This window comes from Pseudophryne corroboree, chromosome 4, assembly GCF_028390025.1.
Source record: "Pseudophryne corroboree isolate aPseCor3 chromosome 4, aPseCor3.hap2, whole genome shotgun sequence".
NCBI lineage: Eukaryota > Metazoa > Chordata > Amphibia > Anura > Myobatrachidae > Pseudophryne > Pseudophryne corroboree.
In genome coordinates this window covers 810117205-810134172 of record NC_086447.1, presented here as the reverse complement: position 1 = coordinate 810134172, position 16968 = coordinate 810117205, and the positions used below count along the sequence as shown (strand labels likewise).

The 16968-nt window shown below is 46.2% G+C and overlaps 1 protein-coding gene across 2 annotated transcripts in view; it reads right to left on the bottom strand.

Annotated features, from left to right (window-relative positions):
* MRPL14 (mitochondrial ribosomal protein L14) overlaps positions 1–16968 on the bottom strand; it is a 76077-nt gene that overhangs the window by 17357 nt on the left and 41752 nt on the right. For both annotated transcript variants that reach the window (XM_063918420.1, XM_063918419.1), the window contains exon 2: positions 7774–7855. In XM_063918420.1, the coding sequence (XP_063774490.1) occupies positions 7774–7847 (74 nt within the window). In that variant the 5' untranslated portion in view covers positions 7848–7855. The remainder of the gene's footprint in view (positions 1–7773; positions 7856–16968) is intronic.

Sequence of the window (16968 nt, the reverse complement as noted above, 5' to 3'; positions counted from 1 at the left end):
AACATGAAAACATGAGTGAGAAGAGAGAAAAAAAAAAAAAAAAAAAAAAAGAGAGAGAGAACACTTCATATGCATATATATATTACATAAATCTCCAATAACCAACAATACAATAGGAAAAGAGAAAAAAAACATTTTTCAAACATTTTTTTAAACATTGTCAGATCGTCAGGCTGTCATATCTACATGTCCAATGGTTTCTTTGCGCCGTCCCTCCCCCCAGCACTTCCATATTCCATTGTCTGTATCTGGCCAGAATACATTGGTGCGGATAGGTCATGCTGGGGTTTGGTAGACTTCTGCAAAGACCAAGCGGATATGCAATGTTTGAGTTCTTACTAATAATCGTCAGAGGTGGGGAGAGAGAAAAAGAAAACATTTCACAGATACATTTACAACGTTTCACCCGGTCATTCCTGTGTCTTCAGGGAATGACCTCCCAATTTATTAACCGTTACCTCAGGCTTACCATCAGTTCTAATGATCACCTTTCCTGACCACATATTATGGGTGTGGCCCAAAATTCTTCCTATATGATCCCTGATTATAATTTGGTGTGTCCTAACTTTTGCTCATTTTCATGTCTAGGGGGTCTGATTTTATGTGGGCTGTTGCAGTTACTGGCATAATGCCCTTCTCTTTTGCACAGATCACAAATCCTTAAGTTCCTCCATGTGCCAATGGCCTGGGGTTTTGGTTGATTTGATGCCTCCTCAAACGCTTGGATGCTCATCACCATCAACCGCTTTCCCTGTACTTCTCTGACTCCTTGGATACCATGATTATGTCGTTGTCTAGGGGGTTCATATACCTTTTGTGAATCTTTGATCATACACTTAGATCTTTCCTAGGATCTGGGTAATCAGACATGATTGATCTCAATTCTGTCCGGGACCAGGGATGGCGCATTGCACTGTCCTTGACGGGAATGATTCCCTGATCGTCAGTCTTCCCATTGGGGACTGTGATTCACCCTGACAGGACTAAACTCAATTACATCACCTTGTTTTGGTCTTACAATATGGGGTACATTTGTTTGTGCGTGATATAAAACATTGTACGTACCTGTGGACACGACCTCACCTGACCCTCCGTTAGGGGGTTTGATTATTGCCTTTACCAATTTGGTCGCGTCCACCTGGATGTCTTGTAGGATGGCTTCTGGAAGAGGTGCCGACATCGTTCTGGGCTCACTTTCTTGTTGGTAATCCTGAGGGAAGTTTAACATGGGGTGCGACTTGCACAGGTTAACATTTGTAATTTTTACACTTTCATTTTCATAAACATTATTACATTTAACACTTTCATTCTTAATACAGTTACTAAGTGCATTTTTATCGTACAACATTGTGCCATTTCTCTGCAACCATAATCCTCTCCATTGCCATGTCTCTCCTCTCAAGATGAAAGTTAGGTAAGTCAATTAAATCTCTTTGTAATTCACCTTCCTGTTGCCATAACTGCAAATGATCATAATGCTTGATTCGTCTCTTTGCTGATTTAATGAGATCTATCCTTCTCCTTAAATTCGTTAACACTTCTAGGCTGAAGCTACCTACTCTTGGGAATTTCTCCCCGTCATGTCTAGTCATTCTCTCCCATTCATCACATAAACTTTCTGTGTGACTTCCGTATTTCTCACACATTACATACCTTGCCGACCCAATTGGTCGGTTCACTGAATCAACCCGAACCGAGGTTGATCGCCCCCTACCTGAACAAGTGGCCCCCATAGTTTGAAAGTGTTGCTTTATTCAGCCAACCCTTACGCAAACCAAAATGTTCAAAATAGGCTGACTGTGGCGGTTTACCGAGTACCCCACTCACTCGCCCACGCCGACCAATACGACCTGATCACACCGATATGGTGCTGGCGTACTCGACCTAGGGCCCCTGCGACCTGAACCTCTATTTACTGGAACCTGTGAGGGTGATCCGAAGAACACTTACTCTTTCCAGTAACTATTGGTTGCTGGATAGTTCCTGAGTGAGCAGCGAACTTCCCTTAAAATAAAAAAAATTTACACAAATCACGTTAGAATGTACAAATAGCGTTTGTGACCCCTTTACTCTAATGGTACTAGGTCAGATTACTAACTAATGTACACAATTACGTGCGGTACAATCGTTTAGTGCACAAGCAACTAATCTTATGTACTGAGCGACCAACGGAATCGAAAATTTCGGCTGCGAATTCCTTCAGCCAGAGCTTATATGGCCTATATGGGTGTTGCACCAACCCTTTCTTGGTGTTGTGCCTGTGGACTGTATAGCGGACTTCCTTGTCTGCTGTACCTGAACCTGCTGGTCTGTTATGACCTCCTGGTCTGTTACAGTATGACCTCCTGGTCTGTTACACTCTAATGCTCAAATTGTATATTTAACCAGGGATGCCTCCCTAGCCACCATGTACGTCACTTACACGCATGTACCTCACGAGTACTCGACTTTTCTTGTGGTTCAACCTTAAAAATTGTAAAAACAAACACTCACTCACCGCATATACACTTTTGTTTCTATTTCTATTTCTGCGCAGAAATTTTTCTTTAGACCAGATGTGTTACCAATTAGGAGAAGGATCTGTTAATTTAAATTTGGAATGTTAAACTAGATTTGTGCGATTTATCGCCTGGCGTTATTTACCGCGTGGCGCTACTTATCGCGTTGAGAGGAGAGGAGAAAAACTTGTGTTTTGAGTTACGTGGGCGTACCCAGACGCTCCGTTGCGTAATTTACGCTGCGTGCGTCGGCCTTTGGTTTGCGTGCACAAATCTCAGTTTTTGTTAGAGACACGTGTACGCAAAATAAAGATCCACCGTAACACAATTTATATGTTTATCAATGTAGATGATCCTTGATCATCTACCGCACACCACACTGACTTCGCCTTATCTCCCAGGCAAAAACTGTGTGTTTGTCTATACTTTAACTATGTTACCTTTACTCTTAAACTATAAAATAGCGGCAAATCTCTTTTAGCACGTTTATCAATGCAAATGGCAAACAGGAAGGTGAGATATGTGAAAGTACACAGATGAAAATGCAATTCTAAATTTAATCTAATAACATACATTGATGTAAGCACAGACATATAGACATTTAGACCTTATTCAGTGCTTCTAATTTGCATATGAATTGCTTTTTAACTACAGTAACTCTGTAAAAGGCGATTTATTTCAACACTGCTAGGGAACCTAACCAGTCACACAGGTTCATCTGCATTTCAATGGCCATCCTGCACCAAGCAGAGTAGGGTGGTAAGGAAACCAAAAGAAAAAAACAAACAAAAAACAACAACTTTGTTTTATCTGTGTATCGTTCTTAAATCAAATATTTAATTTATTATTAACTGTTATTAAACTGTATCTGAACTACTTATGATTGACTATGATATGGACTAAACAAATGCATTGAAAAAAAACTCATTAAATGATGATTTCTTTTTGACAGTGGATGGCTGATTATTTCTTGAAAATCAGCCATTTTAGGGGGGGAAAAAATTTGACCTTCCCAAAATGGCCGCTGCTCCTCCCCCATCCATGAGGTTTACACAAAATGGGGGACAGACCTTTTGTCACAAAGAAAAATCATCATGCCAGCCCCTTTTAGTTATCACGCTATGCAGAGCGATTAAAAATAATTTTAAACCTATTTAAACAGACAAACCATCCAATCTGCGTGTGCAGTTGGCACCAAATAGAAATAAAAACCAGATTTACAAAGACAATAACGTACTGTTCTTACCTTCCAGTTCCCGAATTCCCTCAGCACTCCTTACCAAGTGAAGCAGGCGCTTATCTGGTCAGCACTGCAGTATCCCCGACCTCCAAACGGTTTAACGAGGGATACTACCTTCCACTCTTTGCTGACCGATAATGTCTGCTGAAGTTACCTAGTGCAGATATGTGAAGACCGGAGGAGCTCCCCAATTGACAATGTCTATAATATTTGTCCTATTAAAAACACGTTAAAGGTTAAAGAACACAGTACGCAATTGGCGTAAAAAGTACCGCAAGGGTACTCCCTTAACTATACCTTAAGGAATGTACTTATACTGTAAACCTCTGTGTAGTGGGAGAGTGTAGATGCAACACAGTATAACCTTATTACCTTTAAAGCTGTTCGAGCGTCACTGACGCTCTGAGATTACTTAATACTATAAGAAATACACAGATACCGTGCTCAGGGTCCAACGCCTAAATATATATTATGAATGATATACTTGCAAAAGAATTTAACACAATACAAGTCATACACTACAATATTGCAGACTACCTAACCAGATAACTACACAGGAAATACAATACAATACAATTACTATTTAAGGGAAAATAAGAGAGAAAGAGAAGGAGAGAGAGAGAGAGATTGAGAGAGATTGGCTCAGAGTAACAAGAAGATTAATATGATTGCGGAGAAACACTTACACATGTGAGGAACAATCGCTGCGCAGTCAGTCAATGCTGAGAATCTTTGTTTAGAAAGTACTTGAGCTTACCCATGCTGCCTGTCCCTATATACACAACACCCAGCAACACAATTGTCCCTACAATGCCGCATGGGGCAGAAGCTAGACTCCATTTTGGGAAAACTCCACTTGATTCCAAAGACTACACCACATGGCTGAAAGGGGGAGGGGAAAATACCCGGCAGCAGCCATTTTAGATTTGCAGGTCCAAACACATGGCACTCTCTACTACACCACAATCACATAGCAGAAAACACAAGACTCCATTTTATTCCAAAATGTCCAAGCCTCAAAACAATGCATATGTTCTGATTTTACAATTCCAAACAATCTAAATCACCTTTCACAATTTCAATCCAACTTCCTAGAACCATCTTATTAAATCTCCATAGGCAAACAAATACCACAAATGCTATGCTACAGGTTGTCTAATGTTCCACTTCATCACAGACTTCACAGAGTATTCAGCACAAACAAGTTACAATCACACAGCTGCGCAAGCCTCACCATCCCCAAGCCATTTGTTTCTCCAAACCAACCACTCTATGCTTACCCATCATTCCACAACTACCCCACCACAAAACACACATTTAAAACTACTCTATGCCAATCAGCCATGAGATATTGAGATTATGGTACTTAGCCTCTCGTAAGGAGCCTGGTGATGATCCAGCCATGCTTGCTGTGTGTCAGGTAGCTGTGTGATTGTGTGAGTGAGTCCTGTGATCTCCAGTGGGTATATCATACCCTCATTCCAGCTGTGGGGGTGTGTCAACAACAAGATGTGTGTGTGTGTCCCTCACAGCATGTGAGCCAGCTGCATCAGTGGCCTTGGTTATGCAAAACAATGGGTGATGACCAACACATTCCTGTCTTGTGGGAAGCTATTGTTTGGCGAATACTGTCCCACTGTCCACTCTCAGTTGAGACAATGACATCTCAGCAATCATTCTTCTGTATACAAATCCAGCCCCATTTCGTAAACACAGGTGTTGGCCCTCCTCATTGAGTCTCAAAGCTCAGTGTAATTAAAGGCTATTGTACTCTGTCTGCGGGAAAGATACTGATTCGGAATACAATTAATCTTCAATTACTATTCCTGTGCTTTAGCTATGCATATGAAGATGTGAAGCCCTCACAACATGCAAACTATTGTTTGGGGGATCTCTAAGGTCAAAGAGCCATTTGAGACCCACTGATACCTGTTGGACTCAGGGGAATATTAACTTATAAAATACATTATATGGTTGAATTATGTAACGATTGAGTCGCACGCTGGGCACACAGAAACTCTACCGTAAATGCGCATACAGTGCGCCTGCGGGTGCACGTAACAGCGGGTATGCGCACGCACGGGAGAGCGCCCGCATGCGCAGCGCGGACATGTATGAGGTGCAAATATGGCAGTGTGCATAGTGATATTTTTCTGACTTTGACAATGTGTACCCTCGATGTTTTGCATATCCTCAGTGATATGCAAAACATCTTTTATTGCGATAATCATATATCGAATACATTTAGCCACCTTTGGCTGTAATTTTGCATCATCGTAGTCGACACTGGAGTCTGAATCCGTGTCGGTATCTGTGTCAACTATTTGGGATAGTGGGCGCTTCTGAGACCCCGAAGATCCAGGCGACATTGGGACAGGCCTGGGTTGACTCCCTGACTGTACCCCAGCTTCAGCTTTGTCTAATCTTTTGTGCAATAAATTACCATTAGCACTTAAAACATTCCACATATCCAGTCAGGTGTCGGCACTGCCGACGGAGACCTAACATTCATACACTCCCCCTCCTCCTTAGGTGAGCCTTCAATCTCAGACATGTCGACACACGCATACCGACACACCACACACACACACAGGGAAGCTCTTTTCTGAAGACAGGTTCCCCACCAGGCCCTTTGGAGAGACAGAGAGAGAGAATGCCAGCACACACCCCAGCGCTATATGACCCAGGAAAAAACACAGTGTGTTTACCCAGTAGCGCTTTTGTTATGTATATGCGCCAATTATGTGCCCCCCCTCTACTTTAAAACCCTTCTTTCACCGTGTGTTAAGCAGGGGAGAGTCCGGGGAGCTTCCTCTCAGCGGTGCTGTGGAGAAAAATGGCGCTGGTGAGTGCTAAGGGAGAAGCCCCGCCCCCTCGTCGGCGGGCTTCTATCCCGCTCAAATTTCTTAATAACATGGCGGGGGCTCTTTATATACATGTACAGTGCCCAGCTGTACATGTGTATATATATATATATATATATATATATATATATATATGCCACAGGAGAGGTTTATATTGCTGCCCAGGGCGCCCCCCCCTGCGCCCTGCACCCTTACAGTGACCGAGGTGTGTGAGGTGAATGGGAGCAATGGCGCACAGCTGCAGTGCTGTGCGTTACCTCTATGAAAATCAAGGTGTCTACTGCCGCCTCTGATGTCTTTTCCTCAATACTCACCCGGCTTCTATCTTCCAGCTCTGCGAGGAGGACGGCGGCGCGGCTCTGGGACGGACGGCTAGGGTGAGACCTGCGTACCGATCCCTCTGGAGCTAATGGTGCCCAGTAGCCTAAGAAACAGAGCCCTGAAACTCACAGAAGTAGGTCTGTTTCTCTCCCCTCAGTCCCTCGATGCAGGGAGTCTGTTGCCAGCAGGCTCCCTGAACATAAAAAACCTAACTAAAATGCTTTCTTTACAGGAAACTCAGGAGAGCTCCTGATATGCACCCAGTCTCCACTGGGCACAGTATCAAACTGAGGTCTGGAGGAGGGGCATAGAGGGAGGAGCCAGTGCACACCCAGAGTCAAAGTCTTTCTTAAAGTGCCCATGTCTCCTGCGGAGCCCGTCTATCCCCATGGTCCTTACGGAGTCCCCAGCATCCTCTAGGACGTTAGAGAAAACATTAAAAACTCATGTTGACCTTTTGACCTTAGACACCCTGTCGACCTAGTTACTGTCAACCAATAGTGGTCGACCTAGACACTGTCGACCTAGTTACTATCTACCTTCCATGCCACACCCCTCCTGAGAATAGTATGTCCAAGTCTACTCCCAATGAGTCTACCCTGTGAGTGGCAGCAAGTCTGTCAAAGATGGAAAACGTGTTTACGGTGAGACAACAGCAGATTGTTTCAGCAGAGGCAGATTGGAGATCTGCAGCAAAATAGGATGGGTGTGTATGCATAGATTAAATGTAGAATCTGTGGCCAGGTATCCAATAGGACTGTATAAACAGTCTGGTCTGGAGTTGGATCCCGGGGAAGAGGAGAGGGTTATGGTGCAATTCTGAAATGTAAATATGCTGCAAGATACTTACCTGAAGGTCTGTTTGTGGGCAGCCTGCCAGGACTGGGAAATTAGAATTCTCACTGCTCTGTCTAACAGGGCCATCCTTCTGCCTGCAGATAGACACAGATCATCAGTTAACGGCAGAACTTTTAGACAGCATTTTTTCTATGGCTAGATACTCAGATTGATGTTGCGACTGGAGACAAGCTGCATAAGTTAAGTCATTTTTATTTCCCAAGTAGACCCATCTTCTACCTTGAGAAAATTAGAGTTCACAATACTTTTTTAGCACCTGTGTATCTAGATTTACCTTTTCCGTGCATACAGTGCTTACTGCATTATGGAAACACCAACAGAAAAAATAAGATTTTAAACCTACCGGTAAATATTTTTCTCCTAGTCCGTAGAGGATGCTGGGGACTCCGTAAGGACCATGGGGTATAGACGGCTCCGCAGGAGACATGGGCACTGTAAGACTTTAGAATGGGTGTGCACTGGCTCCTCCCTCTATGCCCCTTCTCCAGACCTCAGTTAGGACTGTGCCCAGAGGAGACGGACAGTACGAGGAAAGGATTTTTGTTAATCTAAGGGCGAGATACATACCAGCCCACACCATACATACCGTACAACATGGTATATAATAAACCAGTTAACAGCATGAACAAAACAGTATCAGCCAGAGACTGAACACAACTGTAACATAACCCTTATGTATGCAACAACTATATTCAAGCCTTGCAGAATTTGTCCGCACTGGAACGGGCGCCCAGCATCCTCTACGGACTAGGAGAAAAACATTTACCGGTAGGTTTAAAATCTTATTTTCTCTTACGTCCTAGAGGATGCTGGGGACTCCGTAAGGACCATGGGGATTATACCAAAGCTCCAGACCGGGCGGGAGAGTGCGGATGACTCTGCAGCACCGATTGAGCAAACATGAGGTCCCCATCAGCCAGGGTATCAAACTTGTAGAATTTTGCAAAAAAGTGTTTGAACCCAAACAAGTAGCAGCTCGGCAAAGCTGTAATGCCGAGACGCCTCGGGCAGCCGACCAAAAAGAGCTCACCTTCCTAGTGGAACGGGCCTTAACCGAATTTGGAACCGGCAGTCCAGCCGTAGAATGAGCCTGCTGAATCGTGTTACCGATCCAGCGAGCAATAGTCTGCTTATACGCAGGAGCGCCAACCTTGTTGGCCGCATACCGGACAAACAGTGCTTCTGTTTTCCTAACCCTAGCCGTTCTGGCCACATAAATCTTGAAGGCCCTGACTACATCAAGGGACTTGGAATCCTCCAAAGCACCTGTAGCCACAGGCACCACAATAGGTTGGTTCATATGAAATGACGAAACCACCTTAGGCAGAAAATGAGGACGAGTCCACAAATCTGCTCGATCCGCATGGAAAATCAGATAGGGGCTCTTGTGAGACAAAGCCGCCAATTCGGACACCCGCCTTGCAGATGCCAAGGCCAATAACACGACCACTTTCCAAGTGAGTAACTTCAATTCAACCGTTTGAAGAGGATCAAACCAGTGTGATTTAAGGAACTGTAACACCACGTTAAGGTCCCATGGTGCCACCGGAGGCACAAAAGGAGGTTGGATGTGCAACACTCCCTTTACAAAAGTCTGGACTTCTGGGAGAGAAGCCAAATCCTTCTGAAAGAATATAGATAAGACCGAAATCTGCACCTTAATGGAGCCTAACTTCAGGCCCATATCCACACCTGATAGTGTTTCGCCGTTACCTCCTTCCTAGCTTTAATTAGAGTAGGGATGACTTTACCCGGAATACCTTTCCTAGCTAGGATTTGGTGTTCAACCGCCATGCCGTCAAACTTAACCGCGGTAAGTCTTGGAACACACAGGGCCCCTGTAATAACAGGTCCTCCCTGAGAGGAAGAGGTCACGGATCTTCTGAGGGCATTTCCTGAAGATCTGAATACCAGGCCCTTCGAGGCCAATCTGGAACAATGAGTATTGTCTGCACTCTTGGATACCCTAGGGTGCTCGGGCGCTTGAGGTAGGAGATGTTTCACCAAGCAGCAGTCTCTGAAATAAGGGAAGTCACTCCCGTTTACAGTGCAAAAAAAGGTGGGGTGAGACCGCGCTGAATTTGATGGATACAACAAGTAGTGTAAATAAAAACACAATTTATTCCTAAAATAAATGCAATAGGTTTCAGTTAAAAACTAAGTACATGTAAGACAAATGCATGTCAGATACAGTTGGTATATGGTCTAAATTTCATAAGACAGTTCTATGGGGTTACCCAATACGCCAGGTATGTAATGTTTGAGATTTAGAAGTTTTGAGGTGACCGTTCCGGATTGTTTTCCCCTACAAGTCTACAGTCCAGCATAAACAACAGTCTCAGAGATAAGCAATATCCAATAGATAGGCAGTTTACCGTTAGAGGGTAGTATGCTCCAGATTCTTTTTAGTGGAGAGCTCCTCATGCATTACGGTTGACGCAGTCCTTTTGTGCGGTTATTGCTATTTGTAGTCTCAGAGTTTAGATGGATCGTCTGGACGAAGTTTAGGGGATGGTTCGGTCCTCCTTCAGAACAACTCCTGGCGGGGGTCCCTGGTACACCTGACGCGTTTCGCTGCAGTCAGCTTGCAGCTTTATCAAAGGTAACCCCATAGAACTGTCTTATGAAATTTAGACCATATACCAACTGTATCTGACATGCATTTGTCTTACATGTACTTAGTTTTTAACTGAAACCTATTGCATTTATTTTAGGAATAAATTGTGTTTTTATTTACACTACTTGTTGTATCCATCAAATTCAGCGCGGTCTCACCCCACCTTTTTTTGTCTGCACTCTTGTTCGTCTTATGATTCTCAATATCTTTGAGATGAGAGGAAGTGGAGGGAACACATAGACCGACTGAAACACCCACGGTGTCACCAGGGCGTCCACTGCCACTGCCTGAGGGTCCCTTGACCTGGAACAATACGTCCGAAGCTTTCTGTTGAGGCGTGACGCCATCGTGTCTATTTGAGGAAGTCCCCAACAACTTGTCACCTCTGCAAAGACTTCTTGATGAAGTCCCCACTCTCCTGAATGGAGAACGTGTCTGCTGAGGAAGTCTGCTTCCCAGTTGTCTACTCCCGGAATGAAGACCGCTGACAGAGCGCTTACATGATTTTCCGCCCAGCGAAGAATCCTGGTGGCTGCTGCCATTGCTGCTCTGCTTCTTGTCCCGCCCTGGCGGTTTACATGCACCACAGCTGTGATGTTGTTTGACTGCATCAGAACAGGTAGGTTGCGAAGAAGATTCTCCGCCTGTCGCAGGCCGTTGTATATGGCCCTTAATTCCAGCACATTGATGTGTAGACAAGCCTCCTGGCTTGACCATATTCCCTGAAAATTTTTTCCTTGTGTGACTGCTCCCCATCCTCGGAGGCTCGCGTCCGTGGTCACAAGAACCCAATCTTGAATGCCGAACCTGCGACCCTCTAGAAGGCGAGTACTCTGGAGCCACCACAGGAGAGAGAGACCCTGGCCCTGGGGGACAGGGTTATCTTCCGATGCATCTGCAGATGGGACCCGGACCACTTGTCCAGAAGGTCCCACTGAAAAGTCCTTGCATGGAACCTGCCGAATGGAATGGCCTCGTAGGCCGCCACCATCTCTCCCAATACTCGAGTGCAGTGATGAACGGACACTCTTTTTGGCTTTAACAGGTCCTTGACCATGTTCTGGAGTTCCTGGGCTTTTTCCATTGGGAGAAAATAAGATTTTAAACCTACCGGTAAATCTTTTTCTCGTAGTCCGTAGAGGATGCTGGGGACTCCGTAAGGACCATGGGGATAGACGGGTTCCGCAGGAGACATGGGCACTTTAAGAAAGACTTTAGGATTTGGGTGTGCACTGGCTCCTCCCTCTATGCCCCTCCTCCAGACCTCAGTTAGAGAAACTGTGCCCAGAGGAGACTGACAGTACAAGGAAAGGATTTTTGTTAAACCAAGGGCAAGATTCATACCAGCCCACACCAATCACACCGTATAACTTGTGATAAACTAACCAGTTAACAGTATGAAATTCAATATAGCTTCAGTCGGAAACTGAAAGCAACCATAACATAACCCTTATGTAAGCAAAACTATATACAAGTCTTGCAGAAGTAGTCCGCACTTGGGACAGGCGCCCAGCACCCTCTACGGACTACGAGAAAAAGATTTACCGGTAGGTTTAAAATCTTATTTTCTCTTACAACCTAGAGGATGCTGGGGACTCCGTAAGGACCATGGGGATTATACCAAAGCTCCCATACGGGCGGGAGAGTGCGGATGACTCTGCAGCACCGATTGAGCAAACAGGAGGTCCTCCTCAGCCAGGGTATCAAATTTGTAGAATTTCGCAAACGTGTTTTCCATTGACCAAGTAGCCGCTCGGCACAGCTGTAGTGCCGAGACCCCTCGGGCAGCCGCCCAAGAAGAGCCCACTTTCCTAGTGGAATGGGCCTTGACTGATTTAGGTAACGGCAATCTAGCCGTCGTATGCGCCTGCTGAATCGTGGTACAGATCCAGCGAGCAATAGTCTGCTTTGAAGCAGGAGCGCCAACCTTGTTGGCTGCATACAGGATAAACAGCGCTTCAGTTTTTCTGACTTTGGCCGTCCTGGCCACGTAAATTTTCAAAGCCCTGACTACATCCAGATACTCGGAATCCTCCAAGTCTCGTGTAGCCACCGTCACCACAATAGGTTGGTTCATATGAAAGGATGACACCACCTTAGGCAAGATTTGAGGACAGGTCCGCAATTCCGCCCTATCCATATGGAAAACTAGATAGGGGCTTTTGTGAGACAAAGCCGCCAATTCTGACACTCGCCTAGCCGAAGCTAAGGCCAACAACATGACCACCTTCCAAGTGAGATATTTTAACTCTACTGTCTGAAGTGGTTCAAACCAGTGCGACTTAAGGAAACTCAAAACCACGTTAAGATCCCAAGGCGCCACCGGAGGTACAAAAGGAGGCTGATTATAAAGCACTCCCTTTACAAAAGTTTGTATTTCTGGAAGTGAAGCCAATTCTTTTTGAAAGAAAATGGATAATGCCGAAATCTGAACCTGAATGGAGCCTAATTTTAGGCCCAAATTCACTCCAGTTTGTAGAAAGTGAAGGAAACGGCCCAGATGGAATTCTTCCGTAGGAGCATTCCTGGCCTCACACCAAGCAACATATTTACGCCATATACGGTGATAATGTTTAGCTGTGACATCCTTCCTAGCCTTTATCAGAGTAGGAATGACCTCATCCGGAATGCCCTTTTCCGCTAGGATCTGGCGTTCAACCGCCATGCCGTCAAACGCAGCCACGGTAAGTCTTGGAACAGACAGGGCCCCTGTTGCAACAGGTCCTGTCTTAGAGGAAGAGGCCACGGATCTTCTGTGAGCATCTCCTGCAATTCCGGGTACCAGGCCCTTCGTGGCCAATCTGGAACAATGAGAATTGTCCGAACTCCTCCTTTTCTTATTATTCTCAACACCTTTGGGATGAGAGGAAGAGGAGGAAAAAATAAGAATTTACTTACCGATAATTCTATTTCTCGTAGTCCGTAGTGGATGCTGGGAACTCCGTAAGGACCATGGGGAATAGCGGCTCCGCAGGAGACTGGGCACAAAAGTAAAGCTTTAGGACTACCTGGTGTGCACTGGCTCCTCCCCCTATGACCCTCCTCCAAGCATCAGTTAGGATACTGTGCCCGGACGAGCGTACACAATAAGGAAGGATTTTGAATCCCGGGTAAGACTCATACCAGCCACACCAATCACACCGTACAACCTGTGATCTGAACCCAGTTAACAGCATGATAACAGAGGAGCCTCTGAAAAGATGGCTCACAACAATAATAACCCGATTTTTGTAACAATAACTATGTACAAGTATTGCAGACAATCCGCACTTGGGATGGGCGCCCAGCATCCACTACGGACTACGAGAAATAGAATTATCGGTAAGTAAATTCTTATTTTCTCTGACGTCCTAGTGGATGCTGGGAACTCCGTAAGGACCATGGGGATTATACCAAAGCTCCCAAACGGGCGGGAGAGTGCGGATGACTCTGCAGCACCGAATGAGAGAACTCCAGGTCCTCCTCAGCCAGGGTATCAAATTTGTAGAATTTAGCAAACGTGTTTGCCCCTGACCAAGTAGCTGCTCGGCAAAGTTGTAAAGCCGAGACCCCTCGGGCAGCCGCCCAAGATGAGCCCACCTTCCTTGTGGAATGGGCTTTTACAGATTTTGGCTGTGGCAGGTCTGCCACAGAATGTGCAAGCTGAATTGTACTACAAATCCAACGAGCAATAGTCTGCTTAGAAGCAGGAGCACCCAGCTTGTTGGGTGCATACAGGATAAACAGCGAGTCAGATTTTCTGACTCCAGCCGTCCTGGAAACATATATTTTCAGGGCCCTGACTACGTCCAGCAACTTGGAGTCCTCCAAGTCCCTAGTAGCCACAGGTACCACAATAGGCTGGTTCTAATGAAACGCTGAAACCACCTTAGGGAGAAATTGAGGACGAGTCCTCAATTCTGCCCTGTCCGTATGAAAAATTAGGTAAGGGCTTTTATAGGATAAAGCCGCCAATTCTGAGACACGCCTGGCTGAAGCCAGTTCTTTCTGGAAGAAAATCGACAGGGCCGAAATTTGAACCTTAATGGACCCAAATTTTAGGCCCATAGACAGTCCTGTTTGCAGGAAATGCAGGAAACGACCCAGTTGAAATTCCTCTGTAGGGGCCTTCCTGGCCTCGCACCACGCAACATATTTACGCCAAATGCGGTGATAATGCTGTACGGTTACATCCTTCCTGGCTTTGATCAGGGTAGGGATGACTTCATCCGGAATGCCTTTTTCCTTCAGGATCCGGCGTTCAACCGCCATGCCGTCAAACACAGCCGCGGTAAGTCTTGGAACAGACAGGGTCCCTGCTGGAGCAGGTCCTTTCTTAGAGGTAGAGGCCACGGGTCCTCTGTGAGCATCTCTTGAAGTTCCGGGTACCAAGTCCTTCTTGGCCAATCCGGAGCCACGAGTATAGTCCTTACTCCTCTCCTTCTTATGATTCTCAGTACCTTGGGTATGAGAGGCAGAGGAGGGAGACATACACTGACTGGTACACCCACGGTGCTACCAGAGCGTCCACAGCTATTGCCTGAGGGTCCCTTGACCTGGCGCAATACCTGTCTAGTTTTTTGTTGAGGCGGGACGCCATCATGTCCACCTTTGGTTTTTCCCAACGGTTCACAATCATGTGGAAGACTTCTGGGTGAAGTCCCCACTCTCCCGGGTGGAGGTCGTGTCTGCTGAGGAAGTCTGCTTCCCAGTTGTCCACCCCCGGAATGAACACTGCTGACAGTGCTATCACGTGATTTTCCGCCCAGCGAAGAATCCTTGCAACTTCTGCCATTGCCCTCCTGCTTCTTGTGCCGCCCTGTCTGTTTACGTGGGCGACCGCCGTGATGTTGTCTGACTGGATCAGCACCGGCTGACCTTGAAGCAGTGGTCTTGCTAGGCTTAGAGCATTGTAGATGGCCCTTAGCTCCAGGATATTTATGTGAAGTGATATCTCCAGGCTTGACCACAAGCCCTGGAAATTTCTTCCCTGTGTGACTACTCCCCAGCCTCTCAGGCTGGCATCCGTGGTCACCAGGACCCAGTCCTGAATGCCGAATCTGCGGCCCTCTAGAAGATGAGCACTCTGCAACCACCACAGGAGAGACACCCTTGTCCTTGGTGACAAGATTATCCGCTGATGCATCTGAAGATGCGACCCGGACCATTTGTCTAGCAGATCCCACTGGAAGGTTCTTGCGTGGAATCTGCCGAATGGGATTGCTTCGTAAGAAGCCACCATCTTTCCCAGGACCCTTGTGCATTGATGCACTGAGACTTGGCCTGGTTTTAGGAGATTTCTGACTAGTTCGGATAACACCCTGGCTTTCTCCTCCGGGAGAAACACCTTTTTCTGGACTGTGTCCAGGATCATCCCTAGGAATAGAAGTCGTGTCGTCTGGATCAGCTGCGATTTTGGAATATTGAGAATCCAACCGTGCTGGCGCAGCACTATCTGAGATAGTGCTACTCCGACTTCCAACTGTTCCCTGGATCTTGCCCTTATCAGGAGATCGTCCAGGTAAGGGATAACTAAAACTCCCTTCCTTCGAAGGAGTATCATCATTTCGGCCATTACCTTGGTAAAGACCCGGGGTGCCGTGGACAATCCAAACGGCAGCGTCTGAAACTGATAGTGACAGTTCTGTACCACAAACCTGAGGTACCCTTGGTGAGAAGGGTAAATTGGGACATGTAGGTAAGCATCTTTGATGTCCAGAGACACCATATAGTCCCCTTCTTCCAGGTTTGCAATCACTGCTCTGAGTGACTCCATCTTGAATTTGAACCTTTGTATGTAAGTGTTCAAGGATTTTAGGTTTAGAATTGGTCTCACCGAGCTGTCCGGCTTCGGTACCACAAATAGTGTGGAATAGTACCCCTTTCCCTGTTGTAGGAGGGGTACCTTGATTATCACCTGCTGGGAATATAACTTGTGAATGGCTTCCAATACTGCCTCCCTGTCTGAGGGAGACGTCGGTAAAGCAGACTTTAGAAAACGGCGAGGGGGAGACGTCTCGAATTCCAATTTGTACCCCTGAGATACCACCTGAAGGATCCAGGGGTCCACTTGCGAGTGTGCCCACTGCGCACTGAACTTCTTGAGACGGGCCCCCACCGTGCCTGAGTCCGCTTGTAAAGCCCCAGCGTCATGCTGAGGACTTTGCGGAGGCGGGAGAGGGCTTTTGTTCCTGGGAACTGGCTGTTTGTTGCAGCCTTTTTCCTCTCCCTCTGCCACGGGGCAGAAATGAGGCGCCTTTTGCTCGCTTGCCCTTATGGGGCCGAAAGGACTGCGCCTGATAATACGGCGTCTTCTTAGGTTGAGAAGCTACCTGGGGTAAAAATGTGGATTTTCCAGCAGTTGCCGTGGCTACCAGGTCTGATAGACCTACCCCAAATAACTCCTCCCCCTTATAAGGCAATACTTCCATGTGCCTTTTAGAATCCGCATCACCTGACCACTGCCGCGTCCATAAACCTCTTCTTGCAGAAATGGACAGCGCGCTAACTCTTGATGCCAGTCGGCAAATATCCCTCTGTGCATCACGCATATATAGAAATGCATCCCTCAAATGCTCTATAGTCAGTAAT